This window comes from Myotis brandtii, unplaced genomic scaffold (genome assembly GCF_000412655.1).
Source record: "Myotis brandtii unplaced genomic scaffold, ASM41265v1 scaffold7, whole genome shotgun sequence".
Classification (NCBI taxonomy): domain Eukaryota; kingdom Metazoa; phylum Chordata; class Mammalia; order Chiroptera; family Vespertilionidae; genus Myotis; species Myotis brandtii.
The window spans coordinates 787376-805782 of NW_005370740.1; the positions used below are offsets into that span (position 1 = coordinate 787376).

An 18407-nucleotide genomic window follows, 5' to 3' on the forward strand; every position below is an offset into this window, starting at 1 on the left:
TTCCGGCTCGCAGCCGCCCGGTGCGCACGGAGCCGAGGCGGGAGAGTGGGGACCGCGCGGCTCCATGGTTCACTCCCTTTGCCGAGAGGCCCTGGCCTTCTTCGGGTTGGGAGAGGTTTTGTCCTTTCCGCCCCACGTGAACCTCGGGTTTGGCAGTCGTCTGTGGGGCCTCAGCCCGCCACAATGCAGGGGGAGCAGAGTGGAGATCGGGTGAGGACTTCCAGACCCCCCCCCCCCGCGTGTGGGTTAGACTGGAGGCCGCGGGGTCCCACCCCACAGAGAAGAGAAAGGCAACAAGAATGGATGGGTCGGCCCCAGATCCCAACCCAAATAGAGACGCAGACCTTGGACTCTGGTCGATAGCACTTTCCCCAACACCTGCCTCAGTGAGGCCAGGGTGAAATTATGTGCAAATACTGGCTGGTGGTAGAAAACAGTTTGAGTGACTCAGGAGACTGGGAGAGCTCTGAAATCCTCAGTAACCGAGGCTGCGGTGGCAGGGGTTTATTTATTCATTCACCCACCAGCAGTAATGTGCAGTCAGTGCTGGGCTAGTGGTAGGACAGAGAGGGACCAGCTTGAGGAGCACAGTTAAGACCTCTGTAGAGTTGGCTTTGGGTTTGGGCCTGGGCCTTCTGGGATTGGATTGGCCTTCATCTGATGGGCCTGGAAGGGGTTGAGGAGTAGGATGGGGACCCCGCATAGAGTGCCCCCACCTTTTCAGGCAACTGCCTCATTCCACCACCAGGCTTGCCTGCCCATCCTGCCTGACTTTCCTGCCAAGCCATATCTGCTAACTCAAGCCTCACTCAGTGGCATCTCAGCTGGCCTTTTTCTAGAAAGGAGCTGCAGAAGGAGTGGTTTTTCCACATTCCATCTCCACCCATCTGAAGCTTATGGCAGGCTCTGACTTGGGGAGGTAACTCCTGGGCCTGAGGCTATGCTATCTTGGGGCCTGGGTCTCCACTGGGAGTAACTGTTCTGGAAGAGAGGTCTCAGAGCTAGGAGGGAAGAGGGGGGGGAGTCCTGTGGTTTTAAAGATGAGGTGGACAGACCTCTAGTGTGGCATCATTTGGGAAAGGACATCTGCTACCCAGAGTGTGAGCTGTTTTGTCCCTCCTGGGGTGGGAGGAACGCAAGGAGAGGTGTAGGGCAGCACCACTGGAGGGGCACTTAAAGGCAACATCTCACAGGCTCCCTTGAGCACTCTGGATGCCTGTGCTGTGCTGGGCACAGGTTCATGAGGGACAGGGTGCTGTCTCATGGGAATGGAGACACAGACTGGTGGCTAATATATTGTTGGGATGCAGGCCTTGGGGGTGTTGGTGTAAAGAACTGTGGGAACATGGGGTGAGTTGCTGTTAGTTTTTTTTTTTTTTTCAATTACAGTTTAATGTCAGTATTATTTTGTATTAGCTTCAGGTATCCAGCATAATGGTTAGACAATCACATACTTAACAGAGTGTTCCCCTTATATTTCCATCTGGTACCATACATAGTTATTACAATACTAGAGGCCCAGTGCACAACATTTGTGCATGGGTAGGGTCCCTGGCAGCTGCCAGCTGGGGCCTTCCTTCCTTCCGCACTGCCCCCTGGTGGTCAGTGCTCATCATAGCGAGCAATCGAACTCCCGGTCAATTGAACTCCTGAGGGGACACTTTGCATAGTAGACTTTTATATATGTAGATTTATTGACTACTAGAGGCCCGATGCACGAAATTCATGCAAGAGTAGGCCTTCCTTCCCCCAGCTGCCGGCACCAGCTTCCCTCTGGCACCCGGGACCCTTCATCCAGAAGGTCATCCAGGAGGACATCCGATCGAATTAGCATATTACGCTTTTATTATTATAGATATTTCCTATGCCGTACTTTACATCTGAATGGTTACCAATCTGTACTTCTCAATCACTTCACTTTTTTTTCACTCAGTCTCCCAACTCCCCTCCCAGGTTGCTGTTAGTTTCATTTGAGGAGGTTAGGCTATCTGAGATGGACTCTGAAGGATGAATAGTAGCTTGCCAGCTGCAGAAGAAGGAAAAGTGCACTCAGGGCAGTGCAAAGAATTCTGTGGGAGAGTTGTCTAGATGGAAAAGGGGTGTCTCCAGATGGGAAAGGGCATTGCATACCCTGCTCCGAGGCCTTGCCCAGGGCAGCTCACAGCCTTAGCCAGCCTGGGAGACTAATTGGAGGATCTGGAAGTTCCACTTATTTGTTAATGAGAATGGCTTGTTCAGGAGCCCCAGGCACCTGGACTCAGGAAGGATGAGGGCATACAGGGGAAGAAGGATATTTGATGATGGAGGCTTCCAGGGCAGGAGTCTTGAAGGTAGTGAATGATGTTATCTTTTTGTTTAGTGCAAGGTAGAGGGATTGGGGACTGGGACGAGAAGCTGTAACTGTCAGTGTTCATGGCCAAGTAGCCATCCTAATCAAGGACTATGTGTGTCCTGGTGGTGGTACTCAGGATTCTGGCTCTGGACTTTCAGCTCATGAGAACCCTCACTCTAGATTTGTGGCCTTGGGAAGCTCTTCCTGTGATTGCACCTCAGGTGCCCATTTGCCAGGCTGGGGCTGTGGAGGGCAGCACAGGCCTGGAATGCCCCCTGAGGCCAGCTGCCCACCCCATTGGGCCTCCCACACACAGGATCTGATTAGAAGCTCCTTGGTTGCCACACCTGATTGGCCACCTCTAGAGGCTACTACATGTATTCTTGCCCAAAGTCACTGACAGGTCTGAAAAGGACAGCTAATTGAGAATGGTGACCATGACATACAGAGCTCACTGTAAGTCAGATGCACTCACAGAGAATTTTATGTGCATTAATTAGCTCATTTGGAAATCACGGTAATCAGAAACTAGGTTATCCCTGTTCTTTAGATGGGAAAACTGAGGCATGGAGAGGTTAAGTAACTTGCCCTGGGTCACAACTGATGGAGTCAGACTCTGGAGTTCTAGCTCCAACCATTACTCTGCTCTGCCTGGATTCCCAGCTTCTCACTGCTCCATTCCCCAAATAGGGCCCATCCACCTTTGCATCTCATACCTGTTAGACATTGAGGGTGAGGGACTGAGAGAAGGATCATGATCTTTCTGTGATTCTCCTCCCTTGAAGGTAGCCAGGTTAACAAGACAATAATGATGTGCATGGGAGAGGGTGATGCTTTACAGGGCACTGTTTTGGACCCTCTCCATGGGATGTCTCCTCAAGAACCATCCCTCAGGCCCCGCAGCCCCCTACTCCTGACTCAGTCCTTCCCTCTCCTCTTCCTGCCTGCATCGGTCAAAATGGGGAAGATAGGAATGTAAAGGCAAACATGATCATCTGGATGAAACACAAAACAACTACTTTAGGAAGTTCTTCAGCCTTGCAAATCAAATTCTAGGTTGTTGTGGGGCTTTTTTGGTATTTGTGACAAGGGTCCTAGAAGCTACCAACTTAGAAAACAAGGAAGTGGTTTGTTTTAAGTTACCCCCTCCCCTCAGTATTCCTATCAGTTTCTGGATGGTGGAACTGGTGCTGGAGGTGGAGTTTCAAAGGGGAAAAGAGTACCTTTGAAGTCATAAACCAGATTTAAAAGACCACTTACCTCAGGCCCATAGAGTAAGCAGTCTGCTCTGGTGGAAGAATGTGAATGCCCAGGAGAGGGCTGCACAGAAGTGGAGCTGCCACCATGCCAAGAGAGGCCTGTCTACTGGGGCTAGGATGCCAGGGTCCCATGGAGCTTTTTGCAAAGCTTCATGCCAGGACTTCTGCCTGGTCTCGATGGGAACCCCCAGCTGGCAGTTAGTAAGCTCCTGCCATAAGGGGAACCAAGATGGCAATGTAGGTAACACTGGTACTCACTGCCTCCCACAACCACATCAAAGTTATAACTAAAATACAGAACAACCATCATTCAGATCTGCCTGTAATCTGGCTGAATGGAAGTCCTACAACTAGAGAAGTAAAAAAAGAAAGTACATTGAGACTGGTAGGAGGGGCAGAGGCTCGGAATGGCTGATCCAACACCCATGTATGGTGTTTTTTAATTTTTTAATTTTTATTTTTATTGGGAGGGATATCTCTGCTGTGGAGGCCTCCCATGAGGAGCAAGGGGTCCCATTCCCACACCAGATCCCCAGCCCAGGGTTCCAGAGCTGGGAAGAGAAGCCCTGTAACTTCAGGTTGTAAAAACCAACTGGGATTGTGACTGAGTGACAAGGAGGCTACTGGAGACCCAGGCAGTTCCTCTTAAAGGGCCGGTGCACAAACTTACTTGGAATTGCTCCCTCTGGGCTCTAGTACTGTGGCAGCAGCTTTGGGGGAAATCTAGAGACATACAGGGAGGAACTAGATTGTCTGGCATTGGGGCAGGAACTCCAGTTGGGTGGCTTTCTCCCAGACCAGAGGGCTCACAAGAGTCATTGTTCCTGTGCTGGGTCCTCCCCCATCCCAGAGATGACTGGCAGCCATATCTGAGTTTAGCTTCACCCACTTGATTCCCTGAGACTCAGTCCGTTCCAATTTGCAGCCCTACCCAAGCTGTTTGCAGGGGCTTTTCTGTATGAATGGCCTGTCCTTGCTCAGGCTTCAGATTTTGTTAAAATCTCTTAAACAAGCATCAGCTGGCATCAGCATGCCCCATACTTACTAATAAGAGGCCCAAGAACCAGCACTTAGCAGCAGCCTGCCTGCTTCATAGCTTGGCCTCCCCTGGTTACTTCCAAGCCCAATGCAAGTGCAGCCATCTGCAGATGGCTCTGTAGCTCCTAATGGCCCCAGGCAATGGCTAACTTTGCACTTCCCTGGAGGCCCCAGAGTCAGTACACCTGGTGGACAGCTTCAGACCATAGCAGATTACAACTCTACACATCCACAAGCAACACATTCAAGGGGCAGACTCAATGAGCATCAAAGCCCCACTGAAGCAAGTCCTGCTCCATAGGGTATCTCCTGCATAGCAGCTCTTCTACTATAATCACAGCTGGTCCTCACAGCCAACTGGCCTTGAGGTCAACTCCTCCAAGTGATGCCAACAGAAATCGAGGCTCAGCTTACAAGACTGTGCTACACAGCCCACACAGGGGCACACCTAGAGTGCCCAGCTGAGGTGATGGGGGAGGCTGAGCTACTGGGCCCCACAGAATACCTACTATACAAGGCCACTCTACCAATTCCAGGAGACATAGCAGCTCTACCTAATACATAGAAATAAACACAGGGAAGCAGCCAAAATGTAAAGACAAACATGTCACAAATGAAAGAACAGAAGAAACTCTGGAAAAAGAAGTAAATAAAATGGAAGCAAACTACTAGATACAGAGTTCAAAACAACATTTATAAGGTTACTCAAGGATTTTATTTTATTTATTTATTTATTTATTTATTAATATTTTATTTATTTTTTACAGAGAGGAAGGGAGAGAGATAGAGAGTTAGAAACATCGATGAGAGAGAAACATCGATCAGCTGCCTCCTGCACATCTCCTACTGGGGATATGCCCGCAACCAAGGCACATGCCCTTGACCGGAATCGAACCTGGGACCCTTGAGTCCGCAGGCCGACGCTCTATCCACTGAGCCAAACCGGTTTTGGCCTCAAGGATTTTAATGAGAACTGCAAAGGACTTTGGTGAGACTTTCAAGGATTTTAGTGAGAATATCAAAGACATGAAAAAGGACCATTCAGAAATTAAGCATGCACTAACTGAAATAAAGAATAATTTACAGGGATTCAACAGTAGAGGAGAGGATTTCGAGGATCAAGTCAACGATTTGGAATATGAGGAAGCATAAAACACCCAATCAGATGAGCCAAAAGAAAAAAGAATCCAAAAATAATGAAGCTAGTGTAAGGAGCCTCTGGGACAACTTCAAGTGTACCAACATTCTCATTATGGGGGTGCCAGAAGGAACAGAGAGAGCAAGATATGGAAAACCTATTTGAAGAAGTAATGACAGAAAACTTTCCCCTACCTGGTGAAAGAAATAGACTTATAAGTCCAGGAAGCGCAGAGAGTCCCAAACAAGAGGAACCCAAAGAGACCCACATCAAGACACATCATAATTAAAACGCCAAGGGTTAAAGACAAAGAGAGAATCTTAAAAGCAGCAAGAGAAAAGCAGTTAGTTACCTACAAGGAAGCACCCATATGACTGTCAGCTGATTTCTCAACAGAAACTTTGTAGGCCAGAAGGGAGTGGCAAGAAATATTCAAAGTGATGAATAGCAAGACCTACAACCAAGATTACTCTACCTGGCAAAGCTGTCATTTAGAATTGAAGGTCAGATAAAAAGCTTCACAGACCAGAAAAATCTAAAGGAGTTCATCACCACCAGACCAGTATCACATGAAATGTTGAAGGGTATTTTTTTCATTGTCAGCCAGTTTGTGCTTTATTGACTCGAAGATGCTCAGGCCTTGACTGTGTACTTCTGCAGGGGGTATAGTTGCTCCTTCTGCTGCTGCTTCTTGGTCTTCAGATTCTCTTCATGCTTGTTGAGATGGAGGCGCATGGCACATGTTTTCTTGGGCCGTAGATCCAGGGGCTTGTACTTCTTGCCCTTGTAGAATTTCCTGAGGTTCTCTTTCTGAGTCTGGTTAATGACGGTAAGAACACGGGTGATAGACTTGCCAACAACTCAGATCTTCGAAAGCTTGAAAGTTGTGCTGCCTGTCACTTTGGCTACACACAGCTGGGATAGCTCCACCTTCAGATCATCCAGGTGTTTTAGCAGCTCCTCCTTCTTGCCAAGAGGGTCCCGAGCCTTAATTTTGGTCATGGCTGAATAAGCCGCCACCGCCGCCTGCTCGGAGAGAAAGCTTGAAGGGTATTTTTTAAGAAGAGAAGGAAGAAGTAGGAGGAGGAGGAGGATAAATATGAATAGTAAAATGACAATAAATGCTTATCTATCACAATTGAGTCTAAAAATGAAAAATAAACAAAGAATCTAATGAACAAAATAAACTGATGAATAAAATAGAACCAGAGGCATAGAAACACGAAAAGGGGGGTTTGGGGGGGCAGGAAGAGATTAACCAAATACCTTATATGCATATATGCATAACCTATGGACACAGAAGTGCTGAAGGCCTGGGGCAGGGTGGGAATGGGGTGGAAAGGGCCAATGCGGGGGGGAAAAGGGAGACATCTGTAATCTGAACAATAAAGATTTTTTTAAAAAAAGCTCCTGCCCTGCTGATGGCTGTATTGACCAGTGGACAGATCAATGTTCACCTTATATGCTCGTACTTAACAAACCCCCTTTCTTCAGAGAAAGGGAAGTGAGTGCAGCTCGGGGAGGGGCGGGGGTCCATGGTTGGAATTCCAAATGCAGTTGTGTCTATGTAGGGAGTCCAATTTACTGAATATTCCCTTGCTTGTCCTATGTAGACCCTTGGCCCTGAACTTTATCGGATGCCAACGCTAATGTATTTCTGTCACTGGGCATCTGCATCTGTACTTGATTTAATTTGCGTAACCATGTGTCTCATTTTATTTTTTTATTTATTTATTTTTTTTATATTTTATTGATTTTTTTTACAGAGAGGAAGGGAGAGAGATAGAGAGTTAGAAACATCGATGAGAGAGAAACACCGATCAGCTGCCTCCTGCACACCTCCCACTGGGGATGTGCCCGCAACCAAGGCACACGCCCCCGACCGGAATCGAACCGGGGACCCCTCAGTCCACAGGCCGACGCTCCATCCACTGAGCCAAACCAGTCAGGGCATGTGTCTCATTTTAATTCTCATGCTAATTCTGTGAAGTTCTGCAGATGTGAAACATCCATGGTGGGGGTGTTTCTCATATATATGCTCATGTTTGAACAAGTGTTCAGGGGGCTGCAGCCCTGTGTCCAGGACTGGCCATGTCCGAAGAGTACTGCTTGGAATACCTCCCTCCCTTAACCTCCCCCTTCCCCCTCTTGCCCCCCACAAATGAAGGGAGAGACTTTTGAATGGCCATTATATGTTGGGCACTTTCTCTGTTATCTTGTTTGATACCATGAGGCATGTGGTGCCCTTTTTTACAGATGGAGAAAGTGAGGTCATGTGGCAGGTGCAGAGCCAGCTGTGAACCCTCCACCTGTCCACCTTCAGAGGATCCCTCTAGCAGCGGTTCTCAACCTGTGGGTCGAGACCCCTTTGGCGGTCGAACGACTCTTTCACAGGGGTCGCCTAAGAGCATCCTGCATATCAGATATTTACATTATGATTCATAACAGTAGCAACATTACAGTTATGAAGTAGCAACAAAAATAATTTTATGGTTGGGTCACAATATGAGGAACTGTATTTAAAGAGCCAGAAGGTTGAGAACCACTGCTCTATGAGCTGAGAGTACATGGGCCTTTTAACATACTGCTTTGCCCTGCCCTGGATTCTTAAGGAGTTGAGCTTTTTTTTTTCTTTTTCTGGAGTTTAGATCTGTTTCTCTAGGGAGAGCCAGCTGAAATCAGAGCTGGGAGAACTGGAGTCTAGTTAGGAGCTAGGGCAGCAGGAGAACATGACAGCGTAGGGACTCAGTGCCAGGGAGGGGTATAGGAGGTGGGAGTAGAATGGAGGCTGAGGCATGAAGGCATCTAGGAAGCAGCGCCCTTGTGTCCTTCCAGGGAAGTGAGTGCAGGAGAGGGACCTGGAGCTGAGTAATTCTGGTTCTGTGACAATAAAACCAGGCCCAAGGCCTCAGCATATGTGTGCCTCTGTTTTGGAGCAGGCCAGCTTGGCAAATGATCACACCTACCAGAAGCCCCTCCAGCATCAGCGAGTTCATTCTTAATAAGGGACTAGCCATCTGGGAAGGCAGATATGTGTCAGAAGGGGCTGGGAAAGGCTCCTGGCACCAGCAGGGAATCTCTTTGGAACCAGGAACGAGGAGGCCGCCTGTAGAGTTCAATTGGGAACCTGAGCTTTGGTTGCTGGCTTCTGGTGGGGGATGTCACTGCTTTGGGGACTGCTCCATTTCTGGGCCCAGGTGCTTCTGTATCTGTGGTAGTAGGAGGTTGGGGGTGGGGAGGGGTAGAGGGACCACAGCCAGGCTCAGCACCGCCAGGAGACCTGGAATGAAGGCAGGCTCTGCTCTGATTGAGGAGATTAGACTGTCCTTGACTGGAACCTCTCTGGGAATTTCCTCACCTTGCCCTAAAGAGGGTTGCTGTGAGCTGGTGAGCAGGCCCAGGCTGGTGGGATCCTGGGACTGGGTGACAGCACAGCCTTCAGGAATATTCCTGTCTTTAGTCCACAGCCTTGCAGATATCTCCATTCTTTTGTTACACCCCGAGTTCCAGACAGCAAAGCAAGACTGGCTTCCTAGGCATCCACCACTTCTTAAAAAGCCTTGTTTTCTTTCTGGGGAATCTCTTAGAAACCTTGGCGATATCTAACCTCCCAAACACTTATCTGGCTGACCAGGGAGCTGGATCCAGGGCCTTTGTTGGTCACAGCATCTCATTGGGGTGATGCTGACCAGTGTGTGAAGTGATTGCATTGATTGTCTTTTTACACTCCAACGGAATACACCGTACTCCCTTTTGTAAATGAGGAAACCATTTCCTGCTAGGACTTGGGAGATGGGAGGAATGTTGTTACCCATGAAAGGTCCTTCTGTCCATGCTTGGTGGCCCACCTGCCAGCTCTGGCCCAGAAGGGTGGTATGAAAGCAGCCCCAGGGCAGCCAGGTTCTGACTTGGCCTTAGTAATGCCCTTTTTTCTCCCTGACTACGCTCTAAGAGGAGGATAGTGGTGCAGTGTTGACAGGCGAGGCAGTGAGACTGTCAAAGACCAACCTAGACTTTTTGCAATAGCCCCTGGGACACCTGTCTCCTTCCCTCTAGCCCATCTTGCCCAACACATTGTGCACAGTTCTTGTAGAAGCCCAGGGCTTGAGCATGTGAGGGGAAGCAGGAGAATCTAGATCAGTGGTTCTCAACCTTCTGGCCCTTTAAATACAGTTCCTCATGTTGTGACCCAACCATAAAATTATTTTCGTTGCTACTTCATAACTGTAATGTTGCTACTGTTATGAATTGTAATGTAAATATCTGATATGCAGGATGGTCTTAGGCGATCCCTGTGAAAGGGTCCTTAGACCGCCAAAGGGGTCGCGACCCACAGGTTGAGAACCGCTGATCTAGATCATGGAGGCCTTTAGACCCCAGGATGATGGACTCTGAGGACATGTCTGGAGCAGCAGAGCTGTGTGAGGGGATGGCCTGAGTTATCTGGTAAAGAGACCCCTGTGCTTTTATACCACCTTCTCTGAGGCTGCCCTTTTCTTTTTTATTGAGATATTTCCCATATCATAAAATTCACCCATTTAAAGTGGTTATTAATATATTCAGAGTTGTGCAACCATTACCACATTCTAATTTTAGAACATTTCAACACTCCCAAAAGAAACTCTAAATACATTATCAGGTACTCCCAGTCCCCCTCTCCCTGTAGCCCTAGGGCAGTGATGGCGAACCTATGACACACGTGTCAGAGGTGACACGCGAACTCATTTTTTTTGGTTGATTTTTCTTTGTTAAATGGCATTTAAATATATAAAATAAATATCAAAAATATAAGTCTTTGTTTTACTATGGTTGCGAATATCAAAAAATTTCTATATGTGACACGGCACCAGAGTTAAGTTAAGGTTTTTCAAAATGCTGACACGCTGAGCTCAAAAGGTTCGCCATCACTGCCCTAGGGCCTAGACAGCCATAATCTACTTTCTGTCTGTGGATTTGCCTGTTGTGGGAAGTTCGTATAAATGGAATCATATGTGGCCTTTTGTGACAGGCTTTTTCATTTAGTATGTTTTCATCTATGTTGTAGCATATGGCCAAGTAAATTTCATTGTAGGGATGGATATACCACATTTTGTTTATTGATTCATTAGTTGAACATCTGGGTTAATTCTACTTTTTACAAAAATATATATATTTTTGCCCAGCCGGCATGGCTCAGTGGTTGAGCGTCGATCTATGAACCAGGAGGTCACGGTTTGATTCTCGGTCAGGGCATATGCCTGGGTTGTGGTTTCGATCCCCAATAAATAAATAAATAGATCTATTTTTATTGATTTCAGAGAGGAAGGGAGAGGGAGAGAGTAATAGAAACATCAATGATGAGAGAGAATCATTGATCGGCTGCCTCCTGTATGCCCCACACTGGGGCTCAACCACTGAGTCACAACAGCTGGGCAGTTTGTACTTCTTAATCCCTTCCCCTTTTTCACCCAGCCCCCAACACCCCCTCTCATCTGGCAACAATCAGTTTGTTCTCTGTATCTATGAGTTTGTTTCTGTTTTGTTCATTTATATTATTCTTTAGATTCCCCATGTAAGTGAAACCATATGGTATTTGTCTTTCTCTGACTTATTTCACTTAGAATAATGCCCTCTAAGTTCATCAATGCTGTTGCAAATGGTAAGATATCATTTTTGTTTATGGCCAAGAAATATTTCATTGAATAAATATACACATCTTTAGCCATTCATCTTTCTTTGAAGCATTTGATCCATTTACATTTACAATAATGATTGATAGGAAACAATTAATAAAATGGCAATAACTACATACCTATTTATTTTTGTAGTTCTTCTCTGTTCCTTTCCTATTCTCCTACTCTCTTCTCTTGTATACTGATGACTTCCTGTAGTGTTGTGTTTGGATTCCTCACTCTTTTTTTTTTTTTTTTATCTCTTGCAGATTTTTGTTTTGTGATTATCATGAGGTTCAGATATACTAAGCTATGTTTATAGCAGTCTATTTTAAGTTGATAGTCGCTTGAGTTCAGGCACATTCTAAAATCACTACCATTTTTACCCAGCCCTTCCACGTTTGTTTTTGTCATTATTTTTTAATTGTTTTGTGTGCATTCCTTTATTTACTGTTATAGTTACACATGCTCTTCCCACTTTTGCTTTTTAACCTTTGTACTAGCTTTTGTGTTTGTTGATCCACTTTACTATGTTTGCCTTTGTTAGTGAGTTTTTCTTTGTGATATTTTCTTATTCACATTTTTAATTTTTTACTTCTTAAAGAAGTCCCTTTAACATTTCTTGTAATACTTTTTTGGTGGTGATGAAATCCTTCAGCTTTTTCTTGTCTGGGAAATTCTTTATTTGTCCTTTGATTTTAAATGATAGCTTTGCTAGGTAGAGTAGTCTTGGTTATGTTCCTTGCTTTCCATCACTTTGAATATTTTGTGCCAATCTCTTCTGGCCTGCAAAGTTCTGTTGAGAAATCAACTGACAGTCTTATGGGAGCTCCCTTGTTAGGTAAGTGCTTTTCTCTTGGAATCTTTAAGATTCTCTCTTTTCTTTTATCCTTTGGTATTTTAATTATGATGTGTGTTGGTGTGGACCTCATTGGGTTCATCTTGTACAAGACTCTGTGCTTCCTGGACTTGGGTGTCTATTTCCGTCACAGGCTAGGGAAGTTTCTAGTCACTGTTTCTTCAAATAGGTTCTCAATATCTTGTTCTCTCTTTTCTCTTTCTGGTATCCCTGTGATTCAAATGTTATGCTTGATGTTGTCCCAGAGAGCCTGTAAACTGTCCTCATTTAAAAAAATTTTTTTTCTTTTTGCTGTTCTGATTGGGTGTTTTTGCTACCTTGTCCTCCAAATCACTAATTTGATCCTCTGAGTCATCTAATCTGTTTAGTCTAACCAGTGGTTGGCAAGCTGCGGGCTCAAGAGCCACATGTGGCTCTTTGGCCCCTTGAGTGTGGCTGTTCCACAAAATACCACGTGCAGGCGCGCATGTACAGTGTGATTGAAACTTCGTGGCCCATGCCCAGAAGCTGGTATTTTGTGGAAGAGCCACACTCAAGGGGCCAAAGAGCCGCATCTGGATCGTGAGCCGCAGTTTGCCGACCACTGGTCTAACCCATCAAATGTGTTTTTCATTTTAGCTATTGTAGTCTTCATTTCTTGTTCTTTTTTGTTTTTTATCTCTTTGTTGAAGTTTTTACTGAGATTATCTATTCTTCCCCTAAGTTCATTGAACAGCCTTATAACCAGTGTTTCCAACTCTGTATCTGGTAGATTGCTTGCCTCCATTTCCTTTAGTTCTTTTTCTGGAGTTTTGTCCTATTTTTTCATTTGGGAAATGTTTCTTTGTCTTCTCATTTTGGCTATCTCCCTGTGTGGTTTTTTGTTTGTTTGTTTGTTTGTTTGTTTGTTTGTTTTTTTAATGTATTAGGTTGATCTGCTATGTTTCCTGGTCTTGGCAGGGTGACCTTGGATAGTAAGTATCCTGTGAGACCCAATGGCACAGTCTTCCTGTTCACTTGAGCCAGTTGCTCCAGGTGTGTCCCCTGTGTAGGTTGTGTGTGCCCTTTTGTTGTAGTTGAGCCTTGATTGCTGTTGTGACATCAGTGGGAGGACTGACCCTCAGTTTGACTGGCTGTAAATACTGACCATGACTACATTGGACAAGCTGTTGTGCAGGGCTTGATTCCATAGAGTGGTATTCACTTTAGCAGAGTTCAGGTCCCAGCAAGTTCATCTTCAGGGTGTGTCATTTGTGGCACTAATTGGGTGTGGTCTGAAGCTGGCCATCAGGTGTGTTGGTTCTGGGGCCTCTTGGGAGGTGCTCAGTGCAGGCCAAGGTCAGCAGCTGCCTGTATACAACCCAGGACCACTTGATAGTAGCTACACAGTGATCTGCAGTTGGTAGCTGTCTATGCTGGGCTGAGAGGTACCTGGGAGTGGTTATACTGTGAACCAAGGATGGCCACCATTAGTGCCAGGTTTGGGGCTACTTAGCAAAAGGTACTGGGCATGCTGAAGCAATTTGCTGCTTTTTTGGGGTTTGTGGACCTTTGATAGATTTTAGGAAAGACCTCAGTTTAGGCCTAAGCTGGCCAATTATGTGGACTAGCTTCTGAGAGTAATTTAGCTGGGCTGTGAATTGGGTCAGGCTGTGACTCAGAATCACTTAGATTGGGTTAGAGAGGTGTTAGCCAGGTTAATAGAAACTCAGATTTGGGGCACCTGCAGGCTGTGTGTAGGTAGGTCTCAACAAAGGAATAGTCAGTCACCATGAAGCCAGATAATTCAGTTCCTCGCTGAATGTCTCTGGTGCTTTTCGAGGTGCTGTCCCTTTGCTGAAGCTTAGGGCAAGTGTGTGTGAGTGAGTGAGTCTGTGGTTGAGCCCTGTAAGAGTACACCTGAGTCTTTAGAACCTTCCATCTCACTTGGATGGAGTTCCTGCTGATTTTCACATCTAGCTGTTTCTTGGAGTCCTCTTCCTAGCACTGGTGTTCAGGCTGGGGAACCTGGTGTGGGATGGGGACCCCTTGTTCCTCAAGGGGGACCTTTGCAGCCGAGATATTTCTCCCCTAGTTCTTAATTACCACACGTGGACCAGCCCCACCTACTACTGTCGATGTGGCTTCTTCTATATATCCTTAGTGTTAGGAGTTCCGTTCAGCTAATCTTCTGGTTCTTAATGGTGGTTGTTCTATAACTTAGTTATAATTTTGATAGTCATGGGAGGAGGCGAGCACAGTGTTCACCTACTCTGCAATCTTGACCGGAAGTCCACATGTGATCTTCTAAATCTATTTTACTGGATATTTTCATAAGAAACCTCCAGACTGAACTTTAAAAGGCTTTTTGAGGCCACAAAAGTGAAGCCAGTGACTTGCCATACCTATAGATTTGAGTGAGTTTCTCTCTTCTCTAGGTCCCCAAATATCCTGAGGGTCCTGCACCTTCTAGGACCCGACCTTCTTTACTCACCTGGTAAGACTTCTGGGAACCTTGGAACCAAGGTATCAGGATGTTTTTCCAAGGTTTTTATTGGCTTCCATACGTCAATCTTAATTCCTTAAAACTGCCTGGTCATGTCTGAGACTCTGCATGTTTTTTTCAAACATGACATTCTAGTCAAAGCTTTGATAATATTACTAGTTTCCAATTGTGTCATTGGAAGGATAAAAGACTTTTATTGAACATGCAAATAACCATATTGCCATGTAAATAAGAATACTCGCTGAGAGTTTCTGAATTTTGGTGGGATCAAGTAGGGAGAAAAAGAAAAATGTTTCAATTCTGCTTTAAAAGGTGTAACTTACCAAATTGCTTTAAATCAGCAAATTTCAATCCGTGTGCTACAGAATTTTTAAAACTTGCAATACCTGACTATTTTAATCAGGGGTACTGACATCCTTTCCCTTGTATTGTCAAATAAAATAATGACAACAGCCAACACAACAATAGCTGTCTGGTGTGAATGAATCAAAATTATACATAGTTTATGTTTGTTTGATTGTTTTGTCAGATTGCCAAAAAATATGTATTTTTGGTATGCCACAGAATTTTAATAATTAAATTAGTTTATGTGTGCCATGAGATGAAAAAGGTTGAAAATTGCTGCTCTAAATCAGAGGTAGCATAAGAGAAAAAACCCCAAAAACTTTCTTATTCCAGGAAAACAAAAAAATTAAGGAACTATCAATGTCTTAGACAAAAAAAAAACACAACACATAAAAATTGTCATCATTCTCATTAGTTCATTCAGTCCTGTGTAATTCAAACTTGTTCTGCTTGAATCCAGTTTTTCCATTAGTTCTGTCAACCTTGCCTGACAATTGAGTGTGATGGGATCAATGATAATTCCAAGGAGTTTGTAAAGCTTTCCATCAAGATTCTTATGAATTGCTCAGTGAAGTGGGTGCATTGATCACTGGAGGTTGTGGAAGGTATACCCCAAGTGGGAATACATTTTCTAATAGTTTCCTTGGCCACTGTGAGGGCATCAGCCTTTGGCAGCTGAAGTCTTCAATACATTCAGAAAACTACACACAATAAGAACATATTGATAACACATACTAAGTGGCAGTTGAATGACTATTCTTTAACTTACAGTCATTTTTTACCCATCTTAATTTCTCTGGTTGTGGAGCAGACTGTTGCCAGTTACAAGGGTCTGCAACGAGGGGTCAGTTTTAAAAAAGTATAATAGACTTCACCCATAGGAACCATAATCAGATTTTGTTGCTGTTGCCTTTGCATGAAAGCTTCAGCATTTCAATACAGAAGGTTAGCTTTTACTATTAAAAAGATTCAGTTTTCTTAAATAACCAAATACCTGATTAAGACAACATAAAATACCAGAATTTATTTGGGTAAAACACAGAATCTTTCTGTTTGGGCAGGCAGTTTTTTTTTACAGGATCTTCTCTGAAGCAGACCAGTAGTCCAGGAAAACTGTCCTTTTAGCAGCTGAAAGAATATTAAGTTTTAGCACGCAGTTGATATTAAAATAAAAAAAAAAAATCCTAACAAATTTTGTGAAAGGCCATGGCCAGCATGGCTTTCCGGTTCAAAGGCTTGGAGGAAGAGCTGACGCACAATTTGACATGCAAGACATAGGAATATTAATTTTTAGAATTACGGGAGGAAACCAGAGGAAAACTCAACTAGAGAAGTTAAGTTCCTGCTGAGTCTCTGTTCCCAGCTGCTTTTATTTACTAGAATACACAATTGCCTTTTAGGAATGCAAACAGACATATCAATGGTAATGCTTAGTAAACAGTAAGATTGTCAGGTTTTGGGGGAGTTTGTTTTAGGCCATTGAGTCAGCAGCAGGTAATAAAATGTAAATTTTCACCCTGTGAATATCAAAAGGAGTCCAGGCCAGCCTTCTGTCAGACTCCTCACATTTATATTAATTACTGCTGATCTTGGTTTCAAGCATATCCCCCCCTCCCCACCCGTCTTTAAATTCTTAATATATGTTGATATGCCGCTTGCAGAGTTTCAATTCTTTTAAGATTTTTATTCCACATCTGCAGACTAAAATTAAACAAATAAGAACAAGAATGAGACAGGTAATAGTGGTTATGCTAAAAGGCAAAAGTAAAGGAGCAAATTCTTTCTTTAAATTGCTGCCAGGCATCTAAGGTAAGTTTGCCTGGGATAATTATACAATATGCTGCTGTAATTCCGAAATATCAAGGGTGGTGTTATTTTTACTTTAAGCACTAAGAAGGTGATTTTTCATTGAAGTTATTAAACGATATCATTTTACTGGTGCAATTGCAGCAGCTGATTTTCATTGATTATTACTATATGCAGACCCATAGGGGCTTCAATCCACAAAAGAAAAAACTGTTCTCAAGTTTGCTGCTAGTGGGTGCCATTCATAAGATTTTTTACATAATAGCTTAGTGTGGGGAGGTCTTAGTAATGTTAAATTCTCTTGGCCTCACCCAAAAGTAAGCAGGGATAGTAATTAATTAGGTTTTCGCTTCCCCTTCCTTTGGTGTGATGCTAGCCAGCTTTAATTCTACACACAAAGGAGCTGTAGTTTGATTCTTGTGTCATATAAAAAAGGGAAGCCGGGTGGGGACACCCGGGTAATTATACTTTGCCCATATATTTACTATACTAGAGGCCTGTTGCATGAAAAGATTCATGCAATAGGCCTTCCCTTCCCCTGGCTGCCAGCACCGGTTTCCCTCCGGCACCTGGGACCCCGGCCTTCGCTCCGGCCGAAGCCGCCTTCAAGCCTTCGCTGCCCCGCCCGGCCGCCCCGGGTCGGGTCGCACACAGGACACCCGCCGCCCCAGTTGCAGATAGCAGGCCCGGATGGCGGCAGGGCAGGCGGGATGGCGCTGTCCTGCCCTGCCTGCAGTATGCAAATTAGCCGCCATCTTTGTTGGGGGTTAATTTGCATATCGTGCTGATTAGCCAATGGGAGGCATAGCAAAGGTACTGTCAATTACCATGTTTGTCTATTATTAGATAGGACTAGGCGGGGGATCAGTTCACGTAAGGGATTTTACCCAGGAAGGACATCCGCATTAGCCCTTGGTAAAATTACCACACAGCTGGTTACTGCCAGCATGGCAAGAAAGACATTTTCAGGCATTCTTGGGGTTTTGGTCTCTTCACAAATTCGTTGAGCTTCCTGGATCGTCTTCTTTATCACTCCCCAAGTAATCGCTGGGCTGTTCATTGTATGCCATGTTCTTCCACTCCTTATCTTCAGTGTGTAGCCTGGGGCTGCTGTTTGTGGCTGGGGTAGCCGATTGTCTACAGCTGCATGGTGTGGCTCCAGGCGCAAGGTCCTCATTAATCTGGCTAGTTCCTCTCTCGGATCATGTTGCAATTTAATATTTCTAGCAGGAATCCACACAGGTATGGAGAAGTTTTCTGGAAATATACAAGCATACCCTCGGCCGTATGTTAATAATGGATTGGGTCCCTTCCATAAACCAGATTCAGGGTCTTTCCATTTAACTAGACCATTTTCCTTTGTTTTATTTTGACACCAGTGTAACTCCATGGGTGTCTTGCCATCAGCATCACAAGTGAAAAAATTTAAAGTAATTAAGGCTTGGTGCAGCCTTCCCACAGGTGATTTCTCCATCATAATCCCCCCTTTTTGTTTTTCAAGTTGGGATTTTAGCC

General features: G+C 44.9%; 1 protein-coding gene and 1 pseudogene across 5 annotated transcripts in view; one reads left to right on the forward strand and one right to left on the reverse strand.

The window, feature by feature from the left end:
* The window catches only part of BID (BH3 interacting domain death agonist), a 49955-nt gene that overhangs the window by 580 nt on the left and 30968 nt on the right, over nt 1-18407 (forward strand). For 2 of the 5 annotated variants that reach the window (XM_014529921.1, XM_005882190.2), the window contains exon 1: nt 14674-14732. The exons of 1 other annotated variant lie outside the window; for it this stretch is intronic. Coding sequence is in view for 1 of the 4 variants with exons in the window: in XM_005882188.2 (XP_005882250.1) it covers nt 65-210 (146 nt within the window). In the remaining 3 variants the exon portion in view is untranslated. Of the gene's footprint in view, nt 1-49; nt 211-14673; nt 14762-18407 lie in introns of those variants that run through there. 2 more of the 5 variants (XM_005882188.2, XM_014529922.1) reach the window with 2 other exon arrangements.
* Nucleotides 6364-6975, reverse strand: LOC102240504 (annotated as a pseudogene).